A 23004-nucleotide genomic window follows, 5' to 3' on the forward strand; every position below is an offset into this window, starting at 1 on the left:
TCGATGCGTGTGACAGGCATAAAGCGAGTGGTTGCGTCGGGCTCAATGATGGTATAAATGTACACTATATACGAAATCTTGATGCCCCTTGGGAATTATTCCGAGTGTCAGTCAGGAAGGAAGGTGAAATTCGAAAGCGCTGTCCAGGAATTAGACGCGTACATATTTAGGGAGGAGAGAAAATTTGGAATAATAATCTTCCGCGACGAGTTAGACCAGCATCACTCGATATGTCAACCTAAGATCTTGAAATCGTTCCTGGATTTGAAGTCAGCCTTGCAGAGGGATAAACGCGAAATGAGAGAAGGTATAACATTTTCGTAACTAAACTACTAGTGGAAATATTCTTTTGGAAGCCGAGGCCTAGCTGTTGATAATTGTAAGACGCAGAATTCGTAGTAACGCATCGGTATCATATTGTCCGTATACCTTGACACCGCAGCTTACGAGAACCTCAAAAAGTCCAACGGAACAATGAAGAAAATAATGAAAGAATTAAAGGAGGAGACGATGCTTCGCCGAAACCACATTCAAGAGGAATTTACCAATTTCGAAAATCTAAGTACCGACCGTCTTCTCGGCATAAATCCAATATCTTTTACAGTTGACCGCAGAGACAGAAAGTAAAGTGATTGCGAAATCAATGATCTTTAAATTTTCTTCTCCTCTACGGTATACAAATAATGGCAATAAATTTTTCGTAAAGAACAGTTGTATAAAAGAATTCGTTTGCTTAGTTTCTACGTAGAAAAAAAAACCATTCTGCTTTATAACCATTTGGCGCTAGTATTCAAACCCTGTACAGGATCGCCATGAATAGGATATAGCGACTCTCGTGAGTCGAGAGAACAGTCGATGCGGTGGTCGATGTAGAACTTTCGATAGGGTCCAGGCTGCAGATCTTGGGTCGAATATTAACATTAATAATTGTCAGGTGTTGAGCTCCACCAAGCTCAGACTACGGCTAGGCAGTCGAACAAACGCTTGCAAACGCTCACAAACGCTCCGATCGTCATGGCCACGCGTAAGTACACGCTAATTGCTGGTTAGAAAATGAAAGACTCGACTGGAGTGTTCAAGTTCGAAACAAGTTCAACCCTAAATCCGGATTAGATTAGGATGTTGTTAATTTCTGACGCTGAACCTCAATCCAAACTCTATCGTGGCACCGTCTCGATGAATCTGTCATCGACAATTCGCCGATACCACTCGCTGATTGTCAGCTTTGGTAGATAATACCTAGGATCAAGACTTGAATCATGTAAATAAAACTGACCATTTGCCACGATCGCGGCAAAATTTAACAAAGCTTCATCAAGTCCAGTGCACTTTGATCACGGCGACATACTGTTTCTTTCGGCCTATTTTTTTTACCTCGATTAAAATTCCACCCACCAAAACCGGATTTCTGAACAGTGACTTAACTTGTGTTTCAATTCACAGTACATATACTATGCAGTTTCATGGTCATAAGTTTTTTCCTGTTTACATCTGAACCGATTACATGGTGTTAAGAGTTTCTTTTTTAGTAATTCGCTCTAGCGTTGTCTCTAATTTGCTTCTAATCCCTAATCTTGTCTTCATTCACAGTTAGGTTTAATACAATCGACAGTCCGGAATACCGGTACTTTCCTATAACAAAGAAGAAAATACGGCTTAGTGTAACGGCAGCCCATGATGCAAGAATAGCGCTAAGGACTCATCTGAACGAGGACTCGAATGTTTACGAGGTAAGTGAATCGGTCGACGAAGCAGGTATCGAGTAAAATAAATATGCGTCATTATCAGGGTCTGTGGGACTAAAAGCATCGTGAGAAATGTCGTATACAAGCGTTGCATTGCATGAGAGAAACTAAAAATTGGATTATTCAATGGCGTGGTTTCTCCTTGCGATAAGTAAACTAATTTCTCTTTCCCCAGATAGTCATAGGTGGATGGGGCAACAAAATGTCAACTATCAAGAGGAACAGCTCAGACTCAGATGTTGTCGAGGCAGAAACAGAAAGTATATTGAGTAGTGAGGCGCAGAGGGATTTTTGTATCAAGTAGGTACAAGAAATTTTATAAGAAACGTCAAACGGAAGAAAACGGACGAGTTCATTTGCAATTCGTTAAAAGTAAGGAATCAAATGAGCGAACCGCAAATATGACCGTCTCTTCAAACTGGCTCAATGAATTCAGAATGCAATTTGAACACGATCCCGTCACAGGTGGTGGTGCGACGGGCTTCTGGAAGTAATTTGTCAGAACTTTGGCGATGTCCGAATGAGGTACAAAGACAACGATCCGTTTGTTGTGAACTTCATAGGGTTCAGCACGGCATGGGGTGCGAGAGGAGAATGGATTCTTGAACGTGAGTCGACTTTCAGCCGTTTAAAATACACAAATAACAGCAGTGATGTTAAAAAATTCCCTATTAAAATATTGCGATGAAGTGCAATTCAATATTTTTATTTCTTCTTTGTAGACTACACTGCCTCTCTACCCGCTGTACGTACACAGTTAGCTGCGACATGCAACTATTGGATAGATTGCAATTCTGACGAAGGATTGCCCAGGAATGCGGTGAGTGCTTCGGATGACGGACTTTACATAGGCCGAGCTCGGCATAGCAACACCATAACCCCAGGCAGTGTCCGAGAAAGAATTTGTAGCCTATCATGGGGTGGATCGACGCATCATAAAAAAGAGTTTCAAATTCTGTGCCATCCCAATGTGGGCTGGGTAAGAAGCTGGCAGGGATCGGTACCTCTGTACGCGTTACCCGGAGGTGAAACAGAGGACAGTTACGCTCTCTTTGTCGGCAGAGTGCTCCACGAAAACATATACTACATAGGAAAGATCCAACCTAACCACCAGGTCTGTTATATACCTCTGAACGAAGGTGAGGTTGCTTTTACGGAATACGAGGTGCTTGTCATTGACGAAGATGCGATAGAGTATATCGGCAGATAACAAAGCGAAACACACTCTAAGAAGACCGTAGCGGATGTAAAATATTTTGCTGCGTATATCTTACAGGAGGCTAGTATCTCGAAGGTTTTTCAATTTTTCAAGCATCATAGATCACTGCTTGGCGATAGTTGAGAAAGAAAGTTTTAGTTTCCTTTTTCGCTAAATTTTTATCCAATATTTAAACAAAGAATCGAATCGTTTGTCCATTGCAGTTTTCTCTGCTTCATTCAGTATTTTGAAAAATTTCCATTACTGTACGTGTTTGAAACATGTAAAGAGGATCTCAAAGGATAGCGGTGTTATTGCAGTGCTTCGATAACTTAACTAGGGGTTTAATTCCATCAACTGATAGAAGATGAAGTTAGTATATTGCGTAACGGGGAGTCAAACTCAGGTCTTTTCGGGCCAACCTCAAGTTTGCAATACGAGTTGTAGGTGAGTCGAAAATGAAAACATGCTCGCGTTATATAAATACATTCAAATATGTGCCATTCTTTATTTTGTGACACCATAATCGTTTCGTACTTAATTAGAAATTCATACTTCTGAACGTTTTTGAAATAACAGTGTGATATTTTCTCAGATTCATGTTCAAATATAGTATAACGAGAATACCTATTACGAGAATAATATGAGAAAATATTTTATTGCTTGAGATATATTCCCTTGAATCAAGAAAAGCTGGTGTGCATACAACTTACAGGTATTACCGCACGAAGTCTCAATTAATTACCATATGCGATACAAAAATTGAAATAACTGTGTAATGTATATAAATGAATAGATAATACGTGTAAATATAATATAAATAGGCATTTTGGAATATATAATAAAATGATATATAATTTCTTCGATAAGGTCTCATTGATTCATCATGTCGCAGTTATTGTTCGGTAAAAAACCTAGTATGATAATTGGACTTCGTTTTTCAACGAAATGAAAATAACGAGAGATTTATATAATTTTTCAGCTAGTTCCATTGACTAATTGCGGCGTGTACAATGTTCGAAGAGTGAAACATACGAAAAAGATGCGTAACCGAAATATTTTACTAGTAAACTATTCATCACTAACCTTTTAAAATCAAGCAAGTACTCAAAAATGCATCCAGGCAGCCATCACTCTATTTGGTCCTCAAAAACTGAAGGCGTTTGGAAGAATTCGATTATCACCAGCACTTGATTTCACCACAGCACAACACACTACTGTAGAAAACACCTTCGGGGCAATCTCATCTTTTCCCAGTAGAAAGTTTACGACGACGATTGCATCGTAATTTCGCGATTATCGTCGGGAAGCTCACAGCATCACTCGTTCGAAAAAAACATCAACGTACTATTCGAAAAAAGTCGAGAGAAACAAGTGAGCGCGGATAAGTTCGTAACTGAAAGAAAACACCTAAAATATTCACTGAGCACCACTTCTCAGTATCCTCAACTTATCCTACGTATCGTGATAATTATCACTGTTATCAACCACACGGGGTACCAATATTTCACGGGATTGAATTCTAAATTTCAGACGTATACCGGAATTCGACGAGAAACGACTCAATCGAATGTCGCGCGACAAATGAACGTCGCGTAACGACGGTAACAACTGAACGTCGGTCGGTCGCGTGATGGTGACACGTGACTCAGGAACAGGTCACCTGATCAAAACAAAGCAGCTGAGTGAGCTTCGTCGATCAGAAAATAAATCTCAATGAACGTAAAAGATGAATGAAAACCACTCTGTGTGCTGAATCATTTATTCTGACCACCTTACAGCTTACGCTACACAATAAAATGATAATAAATCTCTTATGGCGTCAATGATGAGCGAGAAACTTGAAAATTTCGTATTTATTTTCAATTTTCTTCCTCACGCATTTTTATCTGGGTTTAAATTTATCCGAAAAGATAATTGTGAATATACGGAGAGCTATACCCGCATCGTGCTAATTCCGTCTTCGTTGTGGTCAGAGAGGTTATGTGACATATGAGTCGTCGGCTGACGCTCACGTTAAGCGAAGCAAGAGTTTTAACTTATTTTCAAAATGTTGACTACGAAAACATTTTTCAGAAAAACAAAGAGGGGAAATATTCTCAAGGTTTGTTTAATCCGCAGTAAACGATAAGCGGTGTCATATATTGTGATTACGAATTTCTTGTGGTTATGTTATCTAATTGCACTTTTTACACAGATTGTCAGAGAGCATTACCTCAGGGATGATATATGGTGTGGGTCAAATCTGTGCTCAATATGTAAACACAAAAGCAAGGATTTAGTCCTTGATGAAGACCCTGAGTCGAGAAGTTCTTTATACCCTCAGGGACACTATCTTGTTCTGGATACCAACGTAGTTCTCGACCAGGTAATCGAGCTTTGAGTATCGGTCTTTAAAGAACTTTCAAGCAATTGAATAAGTAGCAAAATCTCAGTGGGTTTTTTTATTTTTTCAGATTGATGTTCTCGAAGAAGATGCTCTATGCAACGTCATAATTTTGCAAACTGTGCTTGAAGAGGTACGGCACAGAAGTTCCAATGTGTACAAAAAACTGAGAGACATTATTGGCGATCCTAAGCGAAAGTTTTACGTCTTCGTTAATGAGCATCATAAGTGAGAATCTTTGACTCTCTAACAAAAAAAAAATATGCCACAGGAAAGTTGTTTCACTTTTTCTCCCGAATATTTCAGGGATACCTATATTGAACGAGAACCACGTGAGAACGTAAATGATCGCAATGATAGAGCTATCAGAGTCGCTGCAGCTTGGTACCAGAATCACGTGAATGCGAGCAAAGGTGCTCGTAAAGAGAAGCAAAAGGTTGACGTTGTTTTGCTTACAGACGATGCCGCGAATCGAGATAAAGCGATCGGTGAAGGCATCAATGCTGCGTCGAGTAAGTATACTTGCACTATTGAAGTCATCGTTAGAATTAAGTATAATAAGGTCATTAGAATTCCCAACGAATAAAAACTGGAAATTATTCTTTCAGTGCAAGATTATGTTGCATCGTTAATTGACGCTGGGTTCTTACAAGACAAGCTGTGTAAGCGGAACTATGTTCTCGAAGGAGAAAGCAAGACACCGCTGTTTCCACCACACTTGACGCCTGCTCAAATTCACGACGGTATAAAGAGCAGGAAATTGCTACAAGGAACGTTCCTTGCTTCAAGGGAGAATTTTTTGGAAGGAAGTGTAAATGTCGAAGGATACGAAAAATTTGTGAGCTTTGTTTTAAAGTACTTGGACTGTGATTTGTCTGTTTACAATTGGTATCTTCTAAATTTCAAGCAATGGCCTTCGTCTTTGATCACAGATATTGTTGCAAGGAAAACTCGCACTGAATAGAGCAGTCGACGGGGATATCGTCGCTATAGAGCTACTGCCCGAAGATCAGTGGAGTGTACCCTCGGATTTAGTTATTCAAGACGAAGAAGAAGATCCTAGTGATTTGCTGGAAGATGAAACCGAGTTGAAGGCTATAAAAGTTCCGAAAAACATTCAGAGAACGCCTACCGGGGTTGTAGTAGGCATAATTAGACGGAAATGGCGACAATACTGCGGTATTCTGCAGCCCAGTCTTGTGAAAGGGGTGAGTTTGCTGCTAGTTAAATGATTGCAATTGATTTTATCTTACCACATATGTGTAAATACAGTATAAATCTGCTACATCTTGCACAAATTATCAATGCTGAGTCCGGCATTCAAATTTTAATATTTTTTCCGTACCAGAGTAAAAATATTCCAATGTTTGATTTTTGCAGAACGTGAGGCACATGTTCGTTCCGGCAGAGCGAAAAATCCCGCGAGTAAGGATCGAAACTCGTCAATCTGAGAATCTGAGCAAGCAGCGGATCATAGTCGCGATAGACTCTTGGCCCCGCAACTCTAGATACCCTTTGGGCCACTTTGTCAGAGCACTTGGTAACATTGGCGACAAAGAAACAGAGAACGAAGTCCTCCTCCTTGAGCACGACATTCCTCACAACAGATTCTCAGACGCGGTTCTCAGTTTTCTTCCAAAATTACCCTGGCTGATAACCGAGGCGGTGAGTACTGATTTTTTATTTTATTTAAACGACAGGCAAGCGTGAGTCCTTTCTCCATTATATCTTCTTCCATTTATTTTCTCTACTCTCATTCCATTTTCACCAAGTTCCAAGAATTCACGGAAACACCGCTTGTCATTGATTTTTTCTCAGGATGTATAATTCAATTTCTCGCATGTCGTCCGACGCGTTCTCGGCATCCTCAGCGTTGCCTAAGGTACTATCGGAAGTAGGAAGGGTTGCGGCTGATCGAAGTTCTCCAAAAAGAGCCTGCGAACAGAAATGAAACGTCGGCGGATTCCAGGGTTTACCGGAGCCCCTTAAATTCCAGTTCACGTGACGGAGGAATAATTCCAAAATCTAATTCGTAGTAAACGAACTTGCAAAACCGTTCGCATTTCGTTATGGAACTCGAAGCTCAGCCCGCCAGCTCCGTTATTGTCCACGTTATTATTCAGCAGAGTAACTTCGTGTACTTCGTTTCTGGCGGCAGTGCTCGGCCCGCTAATTGAAGATAAAATGTCGTGATTCGAACTGCTCGCGGCTCCCAACAGTGTCGCCGGGTATAAATTGGAAGCCAAAGTGCACCTCGGTAGTTCACCGATGGTCAGGGGTACCAAGGACAGGTCCTCGACGTTCCCGGCAACGACGCATCTTCTCTCCAGATTCTCATCCCGCCTCTCGAGTCTATTGAATTTCAAATCTTACCATCAACCTCGTGGTGGAAATTGTCTGGATTCTTACCGGCGACGTCTTTGGATCGACAAACGTTGCGCGTGCGATCTCTTCGGCAGGTGTTGCGCCACGAATGGTGCCACAGGACCCGGTGCGGAAAGCGGTGGTGGCAGCGGCGGAGGCGGAGGTGGAGGCCTCGATGGGGGTGGAGGCGGCGCGCAAAAGGAGGGAAATGGAAGTGGAATAATTGACTTCTCTTTTGGACGTTTATCAGCCTCGTTAACACCACTCAGGGGGTGAAAAGCTTGCGTCTGGTTAAGTTTTCGCGTTACCAGGACGCTCAGGTTCTCCAACGCGTGCTGTTTATTCTGGTGACAAAGGGAACGTTTTTTTTAGACCCTCATGTCCCCCCCGATTCACATGCTCATTATAGAGGTGGCGGAAATTTCTTTCGTTTACTTTTACGTCCGTCAGTATTCCCTCCAATATTTCTGGTTTCTGGCTATTCTTCACACTTTCCCAACGCGAAAACATCGGCTTATCGTACAGCGCTATAGTACATTCCATTTCCCGTATCTCTGTACCAGATTCAATTATTTCAAAAGCCTTTGATTATGTCGCATCAATAGATCAACCGATTGGAGCATAACGGAGTTTTTACTTTCTCTCGGTTATATTTCAACTAACCGTCATCCCGCAATCTTTTCAAGATCTTCGTCACTGTGATTTTTTCTTTCCTAACCGATTTTCTTTGCGCCTTTAGCTTTTCCACGTTAGCCACAGCCTCTTTAACTTCCGCAAGTATGCTTTGCAGCTCGCTCACGCTGCTCTCCAACCGATTTCTTAGAATGCTGAAACGATGTATAAGAGCTGAATAAAGAACGGCTCGTATGAGAATGAGAATAAAAATATGCGACGATGATATATAATTAACGCTCACTTGGGGTATTCGTAAGTAAGGAAATTCAGATCTCTGACGCTCAAAATGTACTTGATAAATTTGTCCAATTGATTGCAGAAGGGAAAGACGTCTGTCAGTGAAACATTGCGGTCCACGTCGAGGCTGGACCGACTTTCGCCATTCGATTGATCGTCCATAGTGACATTCGTTTTATTTCTGGAATCCAATCCCACGCTTATTACAATTCGGGTCTATTTAGCGACAGGTGCATTTATTTTTACCTAGGAACCGGGATTGACCTTATAAACTCCCAGAAATATTGAGAATGCGTGTTTTTCATTGGAATCGTTATAGAGTTGCTCCATATCTCGCGAAATGTAACGGCGTTCCCAATCTTGAATTAACAGTCCATTTTGTATGCTGTGAAACTGTGCGGCCGTCGTCTATTGCCTGAATTACTGAGCTAGGAATGATAATTTTTAGTTCAATACTTTGGCGTGAGTAAGAATTTTGCCATTACTGGCAAAACAAGAGAGCGGGAAGCGTGTCAAATGTTGGTCCAAAGCCTACTGACAATTAGCAACTCGACTGACGCCTCGTTCCCCGATTTTTGTCCCTCAGGACGTTACCCAACGCGTCGATCTGCGGCACATAGACGTTTGCTCGGTCGACCCACCGGGTTGTACGGACATCGACGATGCCCTGCATTGTCGGGAATTGGAAAATGGGAACCTTGAGGTCGGGGTCCACATCGCGGACGTTTCTCACTTCATTCGTCCTGGAACCGCGCTGGACAAGGAAGCCGCGTCACGTGGCACCACCGTCTACCTCGTCGACAAGAGGATCGACATGGTTCCGGGTAAGGGGATTGCGCAATCGTTTGCAACACGCTTCCTTTGTTCGTTAATTCTCTGCCGTTATTGATTTTATTACCTCCCTCTTATCTCCCGCAGAACTACTCAGCTCGAATCTCTGCTCTCTTCGTGGTAACGAGGAGAGATTCGCGTTTTCGTGCGTATGGGAAATGGACGAAAAGGCTAATATAATAGACACGAAATTTCACAAGAGTATTATCCGATCTCGACAAGCCATGACTTACGAGGAGGCTCAGCTCAAGATTGACGACGAAACGCAGCAAGATTCCATTGCCAAGTCGCTGAGGGGCCTGAATAGTTTGGCTAAAAAATTGAAGGCGAAACGTTTTGAGAACGGGTAAATTTTACTCATAACTCGCATAATTATTTTATTTCATAAAATCATTGATATCCAAATAATACGGAAATTATCATTGCAGAGCGTTGGTTTTGGCCTCACCGGAAATCCGGTTTGAGGTAGACAGCGAGACCCACGACCCCATAGACGTTCAGGCGAAGAAGCTTAGGGAGACTAACTCGATGGTCGAAGAATTTATGTTGCTTGCCAATACTTCCGTGGCAAAAAAAATTGTTCAAGATTTTCCGGAGTGCTCAATGCTCAGACGACATCCGGAGCCGCCTCAGGCAAACTTTGATCCACTCGTGAAGGCTGGAAGGAACCGGGTTCGTTGTGGAAAAAAAAGAGAAAAAAAATCGGGGTTATCTTGCCGTTTTTAATTTTTGATTTTCCGATCCATTTTACTGAATTTTTTAGGGCTTCGTCATAAATACTGCGTCCGGCAAGGAGCTCGCAACTTCTTTGAACGAGGCTCACACCGAGGATAACCCGTATTTCAATACGATGCTCAGGATACTGGCGACTCGGTGCATGATGCAGGCTGTTTATTTCACCAGCGGAATGTTGCAGCCTGAAGAATACTTTCATTATGGTCTTGCGTGTCCGATTTACACGCATTTCACATCGCCAATAAGAAGGTGAATGCAAATAAAAATCCGGTGAAGCGAAACCCCGCATTTTATTTATTGTATTCTGTTTGTACCGGGACGTTGACTTTTTTCGAATCAATATACCGCTGCTCATGGTCAGTTGAACAAATTCCAATAACTTGGAAATCTTCTCGCCTCCGAAACATGGCATTTGAATCAATCGTTCACCCGTAATATCCGAATATCTCGATTTTCGGCACTCCAGGTACGCAGATATTATGGTTCACCGTCTCCTCGCCGTGTGCATAGGTGCCGATGCGACCTATCCCAACTTACTTGACAAGAAGAAGAACCACGAGCTGTGTTACAACTTGAACTACAGAAACAGAATGGCCCAGTACGCCGGCAGAGCCTCAGTCGCCCTGAATACGCACGTGAGTCAATTGGCGAAATAATTGTACAAATAATGTGATTTGATTGAATAATTTTTCTTCTTTGTTGGATTAGTTGTTTTTCAGAGAGAAAGTACAGAACGAGGAGGGTTACGTGTTATTTGTAAGGAAAAACGCCCTTCAGATTCTCATACCGAAATACGGACTGGAGGGAACTTTATATCTTAGTAAAAAAGGCGAAGTTTCACCTGTAAATTTCATTTATGACGAGGAAGACCAGAGCCAGAAATTCGAACACATTGTTTTCCATTCCTTCGATCCAGTCGTGGTCCAGCTGAGCCTTGACCGGTCAAACGTTCAGCACGAGAAGCTTGTGTTCAAGCTTGTGAAGCCAGTTGTAAGAGATTTGCTAGTCAGCTTGTTACTATGTTTATATATCCAGACATGTGTTCATTTCCACACTTTATAGTTCATATTTTGATGTTATTGAACTCGTTTGCAGATCCCCGGATTCAGTATTCCGACGAAATCCGATCCGGAAATGGTTCCGAAATCGAATATCGTGCCCAAACGTAAGACGGAAGAAAAACCGACGGGCTCGGAAATTTCGGGCGGAAAAAGGGGTAGGAGAAAGAAGCAGAAAAAGTGAGATGAGAAAATCTTCGATTCTTACATGATGAACGATATTGAAGACTGTGTAATATTGAATGAAAATATATGGAAAGAAAAAGGTTTCAAGACAAACGTTCAGGAGTTTTGTCTTCGGATAAAAATTTATCAAAACACCAGTCAACACATCTAATTTATCCTGTCCCGATAGAGTTTTAATTCTCTTTTACTCCTTTTCTTTGTATGATTTTATTTTTCTTAAATTTGATTCGATTGATCTACAATCGTCAACATGTTTCATCACGAGGTAAGTAAGTGATTTTGATTTACTTGATTAACGAGATACACTCTGTATTTCACGCCTCTATAACTCTGGATCGGGTGCGTTTTTTGCGTATCCAAGTTTTTGAAGTGCCATTATGATTCCTGTATAGGCCGTCGGGTCCTCGATCGTGCTTGGAATCTGTATTAGGGGTGAAAAAAAAAATAAAAAAAAAATAAATATCGATACGGGCATTTTGCAGTGTAAATGATTTTTTGTACCTGGATCCGCATCGACCTCGCCAAATCAGCTATAGATTTTCGGCAAGTTTTCCCTGATCTCGTCTTCGGCAGTGCTTCGACGGATGCAGCAAGTTTGAAGGCAGCGATCGGCCCGATAAGTTTGCGAACTCGTGCTATTAGTTCCAGGTTAACTTTTTCCTCGTTCTTCACATCGTCTTCGTGCGTAGAGAAATAAAAGTAAAAAGTTTTAAAAGTTTAAACGCCTGCACAATTCCACGATAATTGTTGGACAGTATGCTATCAGGTGTTCCGTTACTACGAATACTTACCTCCTCTTAGAACGTACAAGCACAGAGGTATCTCGCCTTTGGTGGACTCTGGAACCCCGACGACGGCCGCATCAACGACGTCCGGATGCCCAAGAACAACGTCCTCCAAGGCAAAGGTGGACAATCTATGCCCTGCCACGTTTATAACGTCATCGTCACGCGCCGTTACGTAAACGAATCCAAACTCATCGATATACCCGGCATCCATCGTGTCGTAAAACCCCTGACGATTTGTCAAACATATAAAGTTACGAAAGTAACAATTAAGTGAGAAGGGTAGAAGAAGAATATTTTCAGCTTATTGTTAACGACGAGAAAACCTCTCGACTCACCGGATACTTTGAGAAATAAGTTTGCCTGAAGCGTTCCGGGGCCAAATATAAATTCGACATCGTACCAGGTGGCAAAGGCAACTTGATCACAATTCTTCCAAGCTCGTTTGGAACGGCGAGGCTTCCGTCTTCCCGCAAAACTTTAACTGGGATCAAGAATTAATATAATTAAGCATACAATATAACCGACGGACCAAAATCATTTAAAAATCAGTAAAAATCAATATACCATTGTAACCAATGTCATTTAATGATCATTAAAAATCAATGCACCATTTTAACCAAAGTCATTTACAAAATAATAAAAAATCAATGTACCATTGTAACCGGCAAACGGCATCCCTGCCGTATACGGAGGCAGATCTCGATTGTGACCTAAGCCTAGACAGGGGGCGGTAATCGCGTGCCCGGTCTCAGTTTGCCACCAGTGATTAAATATAGGAACTTTGAAGACGTTTTCCGCCCACGTTTTCGTCTCGAGGTCGCAATGCTCACCCGCTATAAATATTGTCTTGAGCCTGAAATGGTCGGTTGAAATTGAAATTTAATAAAATCAAAGAGGTACGAAGAGAGACATGCCGACACTTACGATTTGGTAGAATATTTCTTTCCCAGGGATGCGTCGGGATCAACTCTCCTCAAGACCCGAAAGGCGGTTGGCACGGTGAACAAGGCATTAACCCGGTGCTCCTCGATTATTCTGAAATGACGCATTGTTTCATCGTGGGTCATAGAATTATCAATACTGTGTTTGGTTTTAAATTCATTGCGAACCTGAAGTATTGGCTGGCGTCCGGTGTCCGGTCCGGCTTTCCTTCGTACATGACGCTGGTTATGCCGGCCAAAAGAGGACCGTAACATATGTAAGAATGGCCAACGACCCAGCCCATGTCCGAGGCTGCCCACCACACCGAATTCTCGTCAGTTCCATAAATGGCTTTCATGGTCCAAACAAGTGATGCAATGTGACCACCTATGGGTCTTTGAATTCCCTTCGGTTTGTCTACGCGTAAAAATTGACGGACTTAACTTAACTGCTTTGTTACGAATACGTTACCGAAATCGGCACGCGCCGTGCTTTCTAGCATTGTTAGTAGTTTTCCTTACCCGTGGTTCCGGAGGTATACAATACGTAGAGTGTCTCGTTGGCTTCGACGGGAACGCACGGATGAGGTTTACTGTTTTTTAGCGCCAAATCCCAGTCTATATCCTCGCGGGACAAGGGGGACTCCCAAACGTTACGTCTCTGGTAAATGATACTCTTGGGTTTCTCCACGGTAACCAGGTCCATGGCTTCGCTCAGTATGCCGGTGTATCTGTTATCCAATTCGCCACGTGTGCATATCAAACCAGAAATATGTGCAACCTGTATCCGTACACAATTCAACATGGTGTCCAGTAAAAAAACCGTGATAAATTCAAGGACACTTCCAAGACCACCGGACACCATGTTCGAACACTGCACGATATCAGCGACTCAAGTTTTGCCGTAAAGAAGCACCTACTTTATAAGTTTGTTCGGTTCCAACCCACAGCTCGCAGATATTATCACTTTTGGTTCCGCGTGATCGATTCTGGTTGCCAGTTCCCTCGCAGCGAATCCTGCAATTATTCATTCCAGAAAATTGTTGCTCAGTTGTCTGACAACAGTGACAACAGACTCGCATTCGGCATTGCAAAACTAATCGTAAGAGTCTGTCAGCTTACCACCGAAGACAACGGAGTGTATAGCGCCGAGCCTGGCGGTGGCCAAGATGGCCATGACGGTCTCGGGTATGAGAGGCATGTAAATGACGACCCTGTCGCCCCTGCGGACACCGAGATCGGCGAGGACCCCGGCGAGCAGAGAGACCTTGTCGAGGAGTTCGCTGTAGGTGACACTGCGGACGGTCGAGGTCTGCGGACTGTCGTGTATCAGGGCGACTTTGTCCCCGCGACCAGCAGCGACGTGCCGGTCGACGGCGTTGTGGCAGGCGTTTATCTCGCCGCCGACGTACCTGCGGGCGTGGGTGTTTAACGAATGTGAAACGAAAGGGGAGGATTACGCGGGAGGGCGTAGCTAATCGGCTCACCACTTGGTGTGGGGTGAATTCGAGTCGTCGAGGACCTTTTTCCACGGCTTGCTCCATTCAACGTATTGGGCTATTTCCGACCAGAATTCCTCGGGCTGGTCAATCGATCGTCTGATTACGTCTTCGTATACCGGGTACGAGTAACGGTTCTCGTTTACGATATGACCTGCAAGGTTGAAATTTCACCTTTTTACTATGTTAACAATGGCCTGGCAGAGGGGCGAACCGGACGATCGTCGATCGTACCATACAAGGGGTTAATCACCTGTGAAATCTGGTGTACACTTTTTCGGAAATCTTGTGAAATCTCTTGAAATCTTTTGAAATTTGTTGAAATCTTTTGAAATCCTGATATCTTCTTTTGAAAAACCCCTTTGAAATCCCATGAAGTCGCTTGTAAATCTTTCTTAATCTCTGAAATCTTTTAAAAGCTTTGAAAACCCTTTGAAATTAAGCGTACATCAAACGGATGAGTGATTAACCCCTCGGTACCATAGGCATGGTACATTGTTAAAAATGTTCGTGAATTTGCTACACATTTACTGCACAAAATTCTAGTAAGAGTAAAAATTTGGTATTTGAAAGTAAATTACTCAACATTCTCATTGAATATGCAATCAGTTTTCTTAATTTTTGTTCCTGCTTAGAAAAACAGAAAAACGTATTTTGAATTTATTAAATTGCTGTGGTAAATTTGTTATATTTGTATATTTACTGTACTTTTACTGTACGGCATTTGGAATCTACTAAACATGGTGCTGAAATTACCAGACACATGTACAAAACAAATTCGATTAGAACTGTTTAAATTAAGAATATATTGCGGCAAATGCAATCGATGTGCATCTTTATTCATTTTGCTCTACAATTAGTCTGATTTCGAGCTTCTTAAAATTGAATTCCTAAATATCGAACGCACTGTATTTGAAAAGTTTTTTAACCAGATTTAGAAATTACAAAACTTTCTGCTGGATTTACTCAACTTGTGCAGGTATAAATTTTATGCGAAATCCCTGTCAGTATCAGATGCAAGCAATGCCCAAAAATTTACCATGTAAATTTTGGAATTATTAATGAAATTCGAAATTTGTGACAAATAAACCGTAACTTGATTCACACGTTCTGCAAACCGACTGAATTTGGCTAGTTATTGGGTTCGTGAATTCATTCAAAATTGTATTGTGAGTAGGAATTTTGAAAATATCTCAGTCGTAAACCATTATTGAGCGTATTATTTGTCATGCCCGTGCAGACCGTCCATTGTATTATGAATCAAATGAAGTCATCACCAGGTGGGGCGTATGACTAGTACCTAATCTGTACATTGTGAGCGAACAGAGTTCGAACCTGGATAGGAACAAATTATGCGGTAATTCTGCTATTCGATCCAAGATGTATTTTGACCAAGTATAACTACTGAGAAGTTGTTGAAATGACGTTGGTGCTCACAAAAATGTCAATAAAATTAAGTATCGAAGCGGTTTTTATCGACTTTGAACTTTTTAGTTTTGGTATACATTTACCATAAAGTTATAATACTATAATGGTATACTACTAATGATATCCAATCACGATATTTACCGCACTGATGACTTTGGTAATTCAATTAAACAGTGCTATTAATTACTAATCGCGCAATTATTAGCAGTAAAATTACCTAATGCATGTATAGTAAATACACAATACCGAACCTGAATAATGCTTCCTGTACATTTTTAGTAAATTTACAACAGAAGTTTTTAACAGTGTAGCTGTATCGTAGAAAGGCTAAGCCGACGTCTTACGACTCGATAAAATGGAATACTCGTCATCGGCGATGGTATAAAGATAGTAGAGGGGCATGTGTTGGTGGGTTCAAGGGTAGCGCCATGTGCGTAAGGTATTATAATGCGATTTGGTTTAATGTTATCGAACAATGGGCGATGAATATACCGCGAGCGAGGACCGTTGTTGCGTCAACAATTCACAATCAGCGGTTCGATTTCCTCGTTGTAGAATTATTCTAGAAATGCGATTCAACAAAAACACGGTGGCGAGCCATGGGGGGGGGGGGGGGGGGGCGTAACCTGCACGCGCAACATTCTACATTCGTGGTTGTAAAGCGTTCGACTCGTTTCAAAAATTTCACTAAATTTAAAAGTTTGATTAGATTTTTGGTCGAACGAATATAACTCGAGGCGTATAAGATCAACGCCGGGATTGGTAAACATACCACGAAGCGGAGGCGAAATGAAAAACAAAACACAACGGAAAAAAAGGAAAAAATAGAAATAAAAAGACGGTGAAGAAAAAATGTGCGTTAACCCTTTGCAGCACAGCGTCTCATGTAGAAGATGTCTTTGTTAAATCGGTTATTCAATATTTGTATTCAATTTTTGAGATGTAGTTGTATTTTTTTTTTTTTTTTGCATAATTGGATATCTAAGATGTCAATGTTGATGTTTTAACAGGGATTATGATGATTCTGCGAATATAGTGAACGCTGTAAATAAACAAAGTGTTCAATGCAATGCCTGTTTTCACAGAATAAAGATATTTGCGGAAAGGTTGTAGGTACTAGAAAAGTGAAACTCGATAATCTTGGGTTTTTGAGGTCGCTGAAAACGAATCCGATGATAGAATTTAAAAATTCAAGATGGCGGAACCAATATGCCGGACTGAAAATATAAAAATTGATCATATTCGCTTATATTGGATCCACCATTTTGAATATAGAAAATTTCTCAGATCTCAACCCATTTTTTAAATCAGCCACCTTGAGAAGCCCCGTGTACCCAGTTTCAAGGAATTTGACTTCAACGAAAAAGGTATGCCTCGAAAGGTCGAACCGAATCGAAAGATCCGCGAGATGCATCGACGATCGGAATACTGAATCGGCGAGAAAAAAAAAGAAAAAAAGAAAGGCGTATCGACCCGCGTAGGAATGATCATGATTCGAATGAAATTCCACTTGTGCAACTTTCAACGAACCGCCGGGCTCCTCCCCGCAGCAGCAAAAACTCACTGTCTCCGTTTACCACCCTGTGAGCCTTGACTTGCGATTGAAACGGTGTTTTCGCGGCCTCCTCTACCCGGGGATGAACAAATTCACCGTTCACTTCTCCCAGCATCATCTTCGTCGTCGTTACCGTTTCGTCAAGACGTTGTAGATCCACAACGGTGGACGATCACGACTTCGCCAATGAATCCGAATCTTATCAACACTCCTTTCTTCTACTACCTTTCAAACTTGTACGAAAATGAATCTGTCGATTTCTTGCCAACGATGCCTCCGCTCAATAAGTACATCACAATTTTGAAAATAATATCTTCGGATCCTCGTTTTTTACGAACAAAATTTTCGCAAGGATCAAGTCGCCAGAGTCGAGTACTGCAGCCCCGCTGACCGGCTTCCAACTGACACTTTTTAAACAAACCTTTGCTCAGAGCACCAGGTGGAGACGCGAGGACACGTGGACAAGGAAAACGTCACGTGACGTCCATTTCCTGGATGACATTTCACCTCGAGAGTCCAATGGTCAGCGACTTAATTCAAATTAGTCGATCGCTTACTTAGCGCAGCTCCGAAGAATTGGTCTTCTGTACCAGTTACGTACCTACGCTGACGTCGCCAACGAAACCCACCGCGAAATTACTTGCACCGGGTGGCGACGATTCAACCACAATTACCTTTTAGAAATGCAAGGAAAACGAGATTTTCTTATTGTTGGTGAGAATGCGGTACGGAATTGTCTTACGAATAACATGACTCGTCGCAGAGTTAAACCGACCGAATATGCCAGGTTGTCGATGTGACGCATAACGAAGTGATGCGAAAAATCATTATTTGAGGTTCTCTTTACAATTCAGGGTTTCTCTTGGCGTATTTTCAAAGGAATCGGGGTAGCTTAAGAATGCATAAAATCGATAAATACTCAATATTTCACCATCTCGTAATAACATTACGAAAAAAGTATTGATTTCCAACTGACGAACTTCGCATGAAGATTTTGCGACATTTTTCATTTTATTGGTTAAAACCATGAAACGGAACGCAACGATATTGAATATTTACGAGTGTCAATCTTTGTTAACGTTTTTTCTTTTTCAAAGAATATACTTATGGTGTACTAAAATCGCTAATGCATGAGAAATGTACATACGTATACATTTATGTATATCAAAAAGACACAGATGACAATAAATGTTCTACGAATAAGAACGTTACAAAATGAGAGATATAGTGAGTAAAATATCAGCTGATTTTTATTTTCCGTAACAAAATAATTTAAATATAATCAAGTATAAATTATCAAACAACTTTTCCGTCACGAAGACTTACACACACTGAAATTTACGAAATTGTGGTTTCATGTACACTGTTTAAAAAAAAAACACAAAATAACCGATTAATCGATTAATTTTTACCGATTCAATCGAGTCCTGTTCGATTATTTTTTCAGACTCGATTAATCGATGCATCGATCATTTTTAGCTTAACGGGCATCGCTACTACGGGAGCTGTTGCAATCGGGAAGCATCTGCGACGAATTTAAATTTGTTTGAAAAATTTGTGTCGCAGGTTGAATAAAATCCTTGCAATGTTTGCCAGTCCTTAATTACCAGGAATAATCCTTTTCGCCAACGCAATAAGCTGTTCATTTCATTTCTCCTTGCGCGAAAGGCATTGTATATACGTATAAGTTACAGATGCGCGTCTGTCCCGGAGAAGAGCTACGATATTTGTCGAGCGAGACATTGGTACGTCAACGGAAGAACTACGCATCGTATTTTCCGAGCGTTCGAAAAATTTACGGGTAATACGTACGTGTATACGTACACACGTGTAAAGAAAAATACTTGGCTCACCGATGTGAAAGCGATGGAAACAGAACGATAACACGTATTTTAATACTTTTTCAAACGCGTACCGGTTATTTGTGTTGTGAAGGTGGGGGAATCAGTCCATGTTCCGTTACATCATATGCCCTTTATTATTCGTTTCCAGCAATGTACAGCGGTCGAAATCTTGACCGTCACTGCTCGCACTGTCTTAACCGAGTACACAACTATTCGCACTTACATATCTCTATACCTATATACCTATACACATATCTCTATTACCTATATATCTATACTACTCATACCCGCACTGTACATACATACCAATTTGTTTCGTCGGCATCCGTACCGCTAGGCACATATGTACGTACGTGTAACGCGAATGTGTACGTTGGCATGGAAACTCAAATTTATGCACGGGATGTACCGCCAAAATCGATTTCCCGACAGACGATCTCTCATACTTTCTTTTCCAAAATTATCAGCAGCTAAGCGTAGGTTACGGATCGCAGGAATGCGTTGAAAAATAATGCAAGTTTGTTGCGTTCCGGTATGTATAAGGGCATTGCAGTCGCATCGTTTCGTTAGCGAAATAACCGGCAACGTGTTTGTGGGGTGTTCTACACCGAGTCGCCACAAGCGTCACTCAGAATTTTATCGAGCGTTTAGGGGGTTGCGATACATCCCTTCTAGAGTACGTGTATACCGATTTTCGAATATCTTTCATCGTGTTTTTCCATATTTATATTACTGTTAAAGAAATCTACAAAATGAAAAATATCGAGATCTCAACTGAATATACGTCCACCAAATTTTTGGCAAATAACAAAATTCATGAATGGATCATTTTTTTTATTTTTTTTGTCTTGATCTTTTGATTAAGAAAAAAGATTCTAATTCATTAAGTATAATCTACGCACAAGAGTCCAATGAATACAGAGAACCTTTGGGTAAATTCACTCGAGTTTGTGGAGCAATCGTATTTGCGACAACGTATAATAATATTCGTGAGATGCTATCACCCGTGACATAACTTTAATGCTACCGTTACATCGTGGCAATGTAACGTGGTTACATGGTATTGATAACGATGGACGACAAACGGGGGCTAATCAGCTGTACACCATGTTACATTGTTTTATTTCTAAGTATACGATTGCCGGGGGTGCCTGTAACGTACGTAAAAAGAACGTTCAATCTATTAGACCAAGTTCGGCACCGCACAAGCATTTATCAAGACACGAGTACTTTTTAAAAATACGCTTCGCACAATTACACCACGTAATAGCTGTAGAATACAACTAGCGTGGGGACGCATATCAATTACACGTACAGTGCGATTTTCCCTATCCGAATGCTTGATAATTCTGACTCTCTCACGGTTGGCACGAGAAAAGTTGAAAATACAAAGTTCCCAGGCGTCGTCTTACGTTAGTCGTCCATGTAACCCGTACAACGTGTTGCCGAGAACGCTGAAATTGCAGTGCGAAGCAGACGCACGGTGAAATATATTATCTGCTGCAGCAAGCGTGACAAGATGGTGGGAAAGAGCAGGCATCCAGATATGTACGTGGTGAGGCAGCCCAGCCGGCGGTGTCCCCCATTTATATCTATTAGATCGGCAAGGCTGGTCCGGTTGCCAGAGGTCGGCGGGTGGAGTTTTCCCCCCGACGCATCAACACTTGGGTGGTGCACCGTACGTACCTCGGAAGTAATTTTTAAAGTTCAACGACACCAGCCTCGCCTCGCCTCGGCGGACTCGTGCGGTAAACAAAAGTGTAAACAGATTGAAATTTCCTCATTGGGGAATAAAAGTTTTATACTTACTTCCCAGTCGCCCGGCTGCTCCGGCATCCATCCGCCGCATAAGCTGCAGACACCGAGCTTGCAGGCAGCCGGGTAATACCCTGTGATACGCTTAAGAGTTCGTTTGATAAGCTGCTCGGCCAACGAACGCGGAGAACAAACACACGCATTGATGGCTGTAAGACTGGAGCAAATAGACCGGGAACGAGAGGAACGAGGGCGGACGAGCGAGATGAGAGAAACATCGACTCGCGGAGTGACCTCGAGGAGCGGGCCGCAAACTCCTCCGCCTTTTTTTTTTTATTTTACCCCCAAGCAATTTTTACCCGTAAGCTCGGTGCCGATGTCACAGCAGCGTGCCCGTAATCATCTTGATCGGAAAAACTTTTTCACTCCCCTCACTCCCTCTGCGGCCCAACTCGTTGATTCTACCGTGCAGCTGCCTCGTCGCACCTTCTCCAAATCTTTATTTTTACGGGGTCAAGACCACCGGTGAAACCCGGCGAAAGTCTACCCTCGTGTATTGTAGGGCATCGGGAGAAAGAATAGAATAAAGCAGAATGGGATTTATTATTATCCATGACAATGTTGGTCAAAATGGAAGCTTGGCACAGAAAGAACTTGAGAATAATTAGGTATTGTTGTTGCAAAGAAGGGATGGAGAGGAAAAAAAAAGTGCGATTACTCGTGGGTATTTCGACAGGTCGTAGGTACGTTAGGACGTTCAAAAGAAAAAAAGAAAAATTTTATTTTATTTTATCATAGAGATATTCAAGATAATTCGATGTCTGCAGGAAAATATCTCTTGATCGGTTAGAGTTTGGAAAATTCTATCTCGGTACTTTTTTATAGAGCGTGAAATTTCCTGTGAGAATCTGTATTCGGATAGTTTTTTGTAAGTAAAGCTGCTTACGAAACGCAGAGATTCAAAAAAATTCCGGTTTTTTTTTTCAAGTGTTATTTAAGTGAAAAATGGAAAAAATAAAATAGGCACCTGTAAATATCAATTTTAAGAGCTCATATTTAGCTGAGACATTCTATTTGAGATGCTCCAACAAACTTTTGATTCGCGTTTGAAGACAAATTTTTTTTATTCTCTTTGGAACATCCTAAGGTACGTAACCACGAGTTTGAGAGTCTCGAGAATGAAATAGGCACGTAGTTACAGGTGGACGCGGACGCGCAAGCTAGCGAGGGATGAATGATAAAGATTAAAACAGAGCCTGGCCGCAGCTGGAATTGTTCGATCCGTTATGAGGTAGGAAGTAGGCATATCCGCGGTGCAGTGCGGAGTAATGAATTTTTCAACGCGGCAAGAGTCGGAGGAGGGCTATGAGAAGGAAATGAGACAAAAAAAAATTTTTTTTTAATGATCAGAAATAAAAATAAACTAATAGGGTTTTACGTAAGAGGGAAGATTCGAATGAATACATACAACTGTAAGCAAATGACATTTGCCGTTAAATAGTGTAACAGGAATCGAAGTCTACGACGCCGTCAATTTTGTCGATAATTTATACCAATGTATTCGAAAAGCAAATGCAGGCGTTGAGTTTTATTCAATGTTTGACATCGCGATAATGGCCCGGTCTTATAAACGAAGCAGTATATGCACGGCGTTAGGTGTTACAGGTGGGTTTTGCGTGCCGGATGCGTATCGACCTGAATCATGATCCGATTTTTTCCCACACAGATCGAGTAAAATCAGTCGTACATTCAATTGGCCGAACCGCCGAACGCGTTGTTAATCAACAAAACTGTAATCAT

The 23004-nt window shown here is 41.7% G+C and overlaps 5 protein-coding genes across 14 annotated transcripts in view; 2 read left to right on the forward strand and 3 right to left on the reverse strand.

The window, feature by feature from the left end:
• The window catches only part of LOC124295596, a 110645-nt gene extending 106061 nt beyond the window's left edge, over positions 1 to 4584 (reverse strand). Inside the window, exon 1 of one of the 3 annotated variants that reach the window (XR_006905487.1) lies at positions 4030 to 4584. The gene's annotated coding sequence lies outside the window, so the exon portion shown is untranslated. The remainder of the gene's footprint in view (positions 1 to 4029) is intronic. The other 2 variants (XR_006905488.1, XM_046746073.1) reach the window with 2 other exon arrangements.
• On the forward strand, positions 70 to 3804 carry LOC107220859. 3 transcript variants are annotated; one of them, XM_015659623.2, is made up of 6 exons: positions 70 to 307; positions 443 to 1024; positions 1591 to 1730; positions 1921 to 2045; positions 2211 to 2353; positions 2468 to 3804. In XM_015659623.2, exons 2-6 carry the CDS (start codon positions 1015 to 1017, stop codon positions 2953 to 2955), a joined length of 906 nt encoding a protein of 301 aa, XP_015515109.1. In that variant the 5' UTR covers positions 70 to 307; positions 443 to 1014; the 3' UTR covers positions 2956 to 3804. The 3 variants fall into 3 exon arrangements, with proteins under 3 accessions (XP_015515109.1, XP_046602027.1, XP_046602026.1); XM_046746071.1 differs by lacking the exons at positions 70 to 307; positions 443 to 1024 and adding an exon at positions 1038 to 1261 and having other exon boundaries at positions 1925 to 2045; XM_046746070.1 differs by lacking the exons at positions 70 to 307; positions 443 to 1024 and adding an exon at positions 1039 to 1261.
• A 72-nt stretch (positions 4585 to 4656) lies between the features above and the next one.
• On the forward strand, positions 4657 to 11508 carry LOC107220860 (exosome complex exonuclease RRP44). Its single transcript, XM_015659624.2, has 14 exons — positions 4657 to 5047; positions 5141 to 5311; positions 5400 to 5557; positions 5636 to 5841; positions 5938 to 6167; positions 6262 to 6537; positions 6710 to 6994; positions 9192 to 9429; positions 9524 to 9782; positions 9865 to 10108; positions 10200 to 10420; positions 10638 to 10806; positions 10880 to 11161; positions 11267 to 11508. The coding sequence occupies exons 1-14, from the start codon at positions 4994 to 4996 to the stop codon at positions 11411 to 11413; spliced, it is 2940 nt and encodes a 979-aa protein (XP_015515110.1). The 5' UTR covers positions 4657 to 4993; the 3' UTR covers positions 11414 to 11508.
• LOC124295595 (arp2/3 complex-activating protein rickA-like) lies at positions 6989 to 9197 on the reverse strand. 2 transcript variants are annotated; one of them, XM_046746069.1, is made up of 7 exons: positions 8870 to 9197; positions 8610 to 8786; positions 8357 to 8520; positions 8129 to 8247; positions 7739 to 8037; positions 7375 to 7681; positions 6989 to 7264 (listed from the first exon to the last, which is right to left on the reverse strand). In XM_046746069.1, the coding sequence occupies exons 1-7, from the start codon at positions 8908 to 8910 to the stop codon at positions 7130 to 7132; spliced, it is 1242 nt and encodes a 413-aa protein (XP_046602025.1). In that variant the 5' UTR covers positions 8911 to 9197; the 3' UTR covers positions 6989 to 7129. The 2 variants fall into 2 exon arrangements, with proteins under 2 accessions (XP_046602025.1, XP_046602024.1); XM_046746068.1 differs by having other exon boundaries at positions 8852 to 9197.
• LOC107220861 (acyl-CoA synthetase short-chain family member 3, mitochondrial) lies at positions 10845 to 21304 on the reverse strand. Of its 5 annotated transcripts, none has more exons than XM_046746065.1 (12): positions 21259 to 21304; positions 14611 to 14776; positions 14246 to 14535; positions 14044 to 14140; positions 13646 to 13854; positions 13313 to 13541; positions 13128 to 13238; positions 12857 to 13056; positions 12539 to 12684; positions 12207 to 12429; positions 11917 to 12092; positions 10845 to 11836 (listed from the first exon to the last, which is right to left on the reverse strand). In XM_046746065.1, the coding sequence occupies exons 1-12, from the start codon at positions 21296 to 21298 to the stop codon at positions 11738 to 11740; spliced, it is 1986 nt and encodes a 661-aa protein (XP_046602021.1). In that variant the 5' UTR covers positions 21299 to 21304; the 3' UTR covers positions 10845 to 11737. The 5 variants fall into 5 exon arrangements, with proteins under 5 accessions (XP_046602021.1, XP_015515112.2, XP_046602022.1 ...); XM_015659626.2 differs by lacking the exon at positions 21259 to 21304 and adding an exon at positions 17615 to 18001; XM_046746066.1 differs by lacking the exon at positions 21259 to 21304 and adding an exon at positions 16302 to 16383.
• Between the last annotated feature and the right edge of the window lie 1700 nt (positions 21305 to 23004).

The sequence above is a fragment of the Neodiprion lecontei genome, chromosome 7 (genome assembly GCF_021901455.1).
Source record: "Neodiprion lecontei isolate iyNeoLeco1 chromosome 7, iyNeoLeco1.1, whole genome shotgun sequence".
Lineage (NCBI taxonomy): Eukaryota > Metazoa > Arthropoda > Insecta > Hymenoptera > Diprionidae > Neodiprion > Neodiprion lecontei.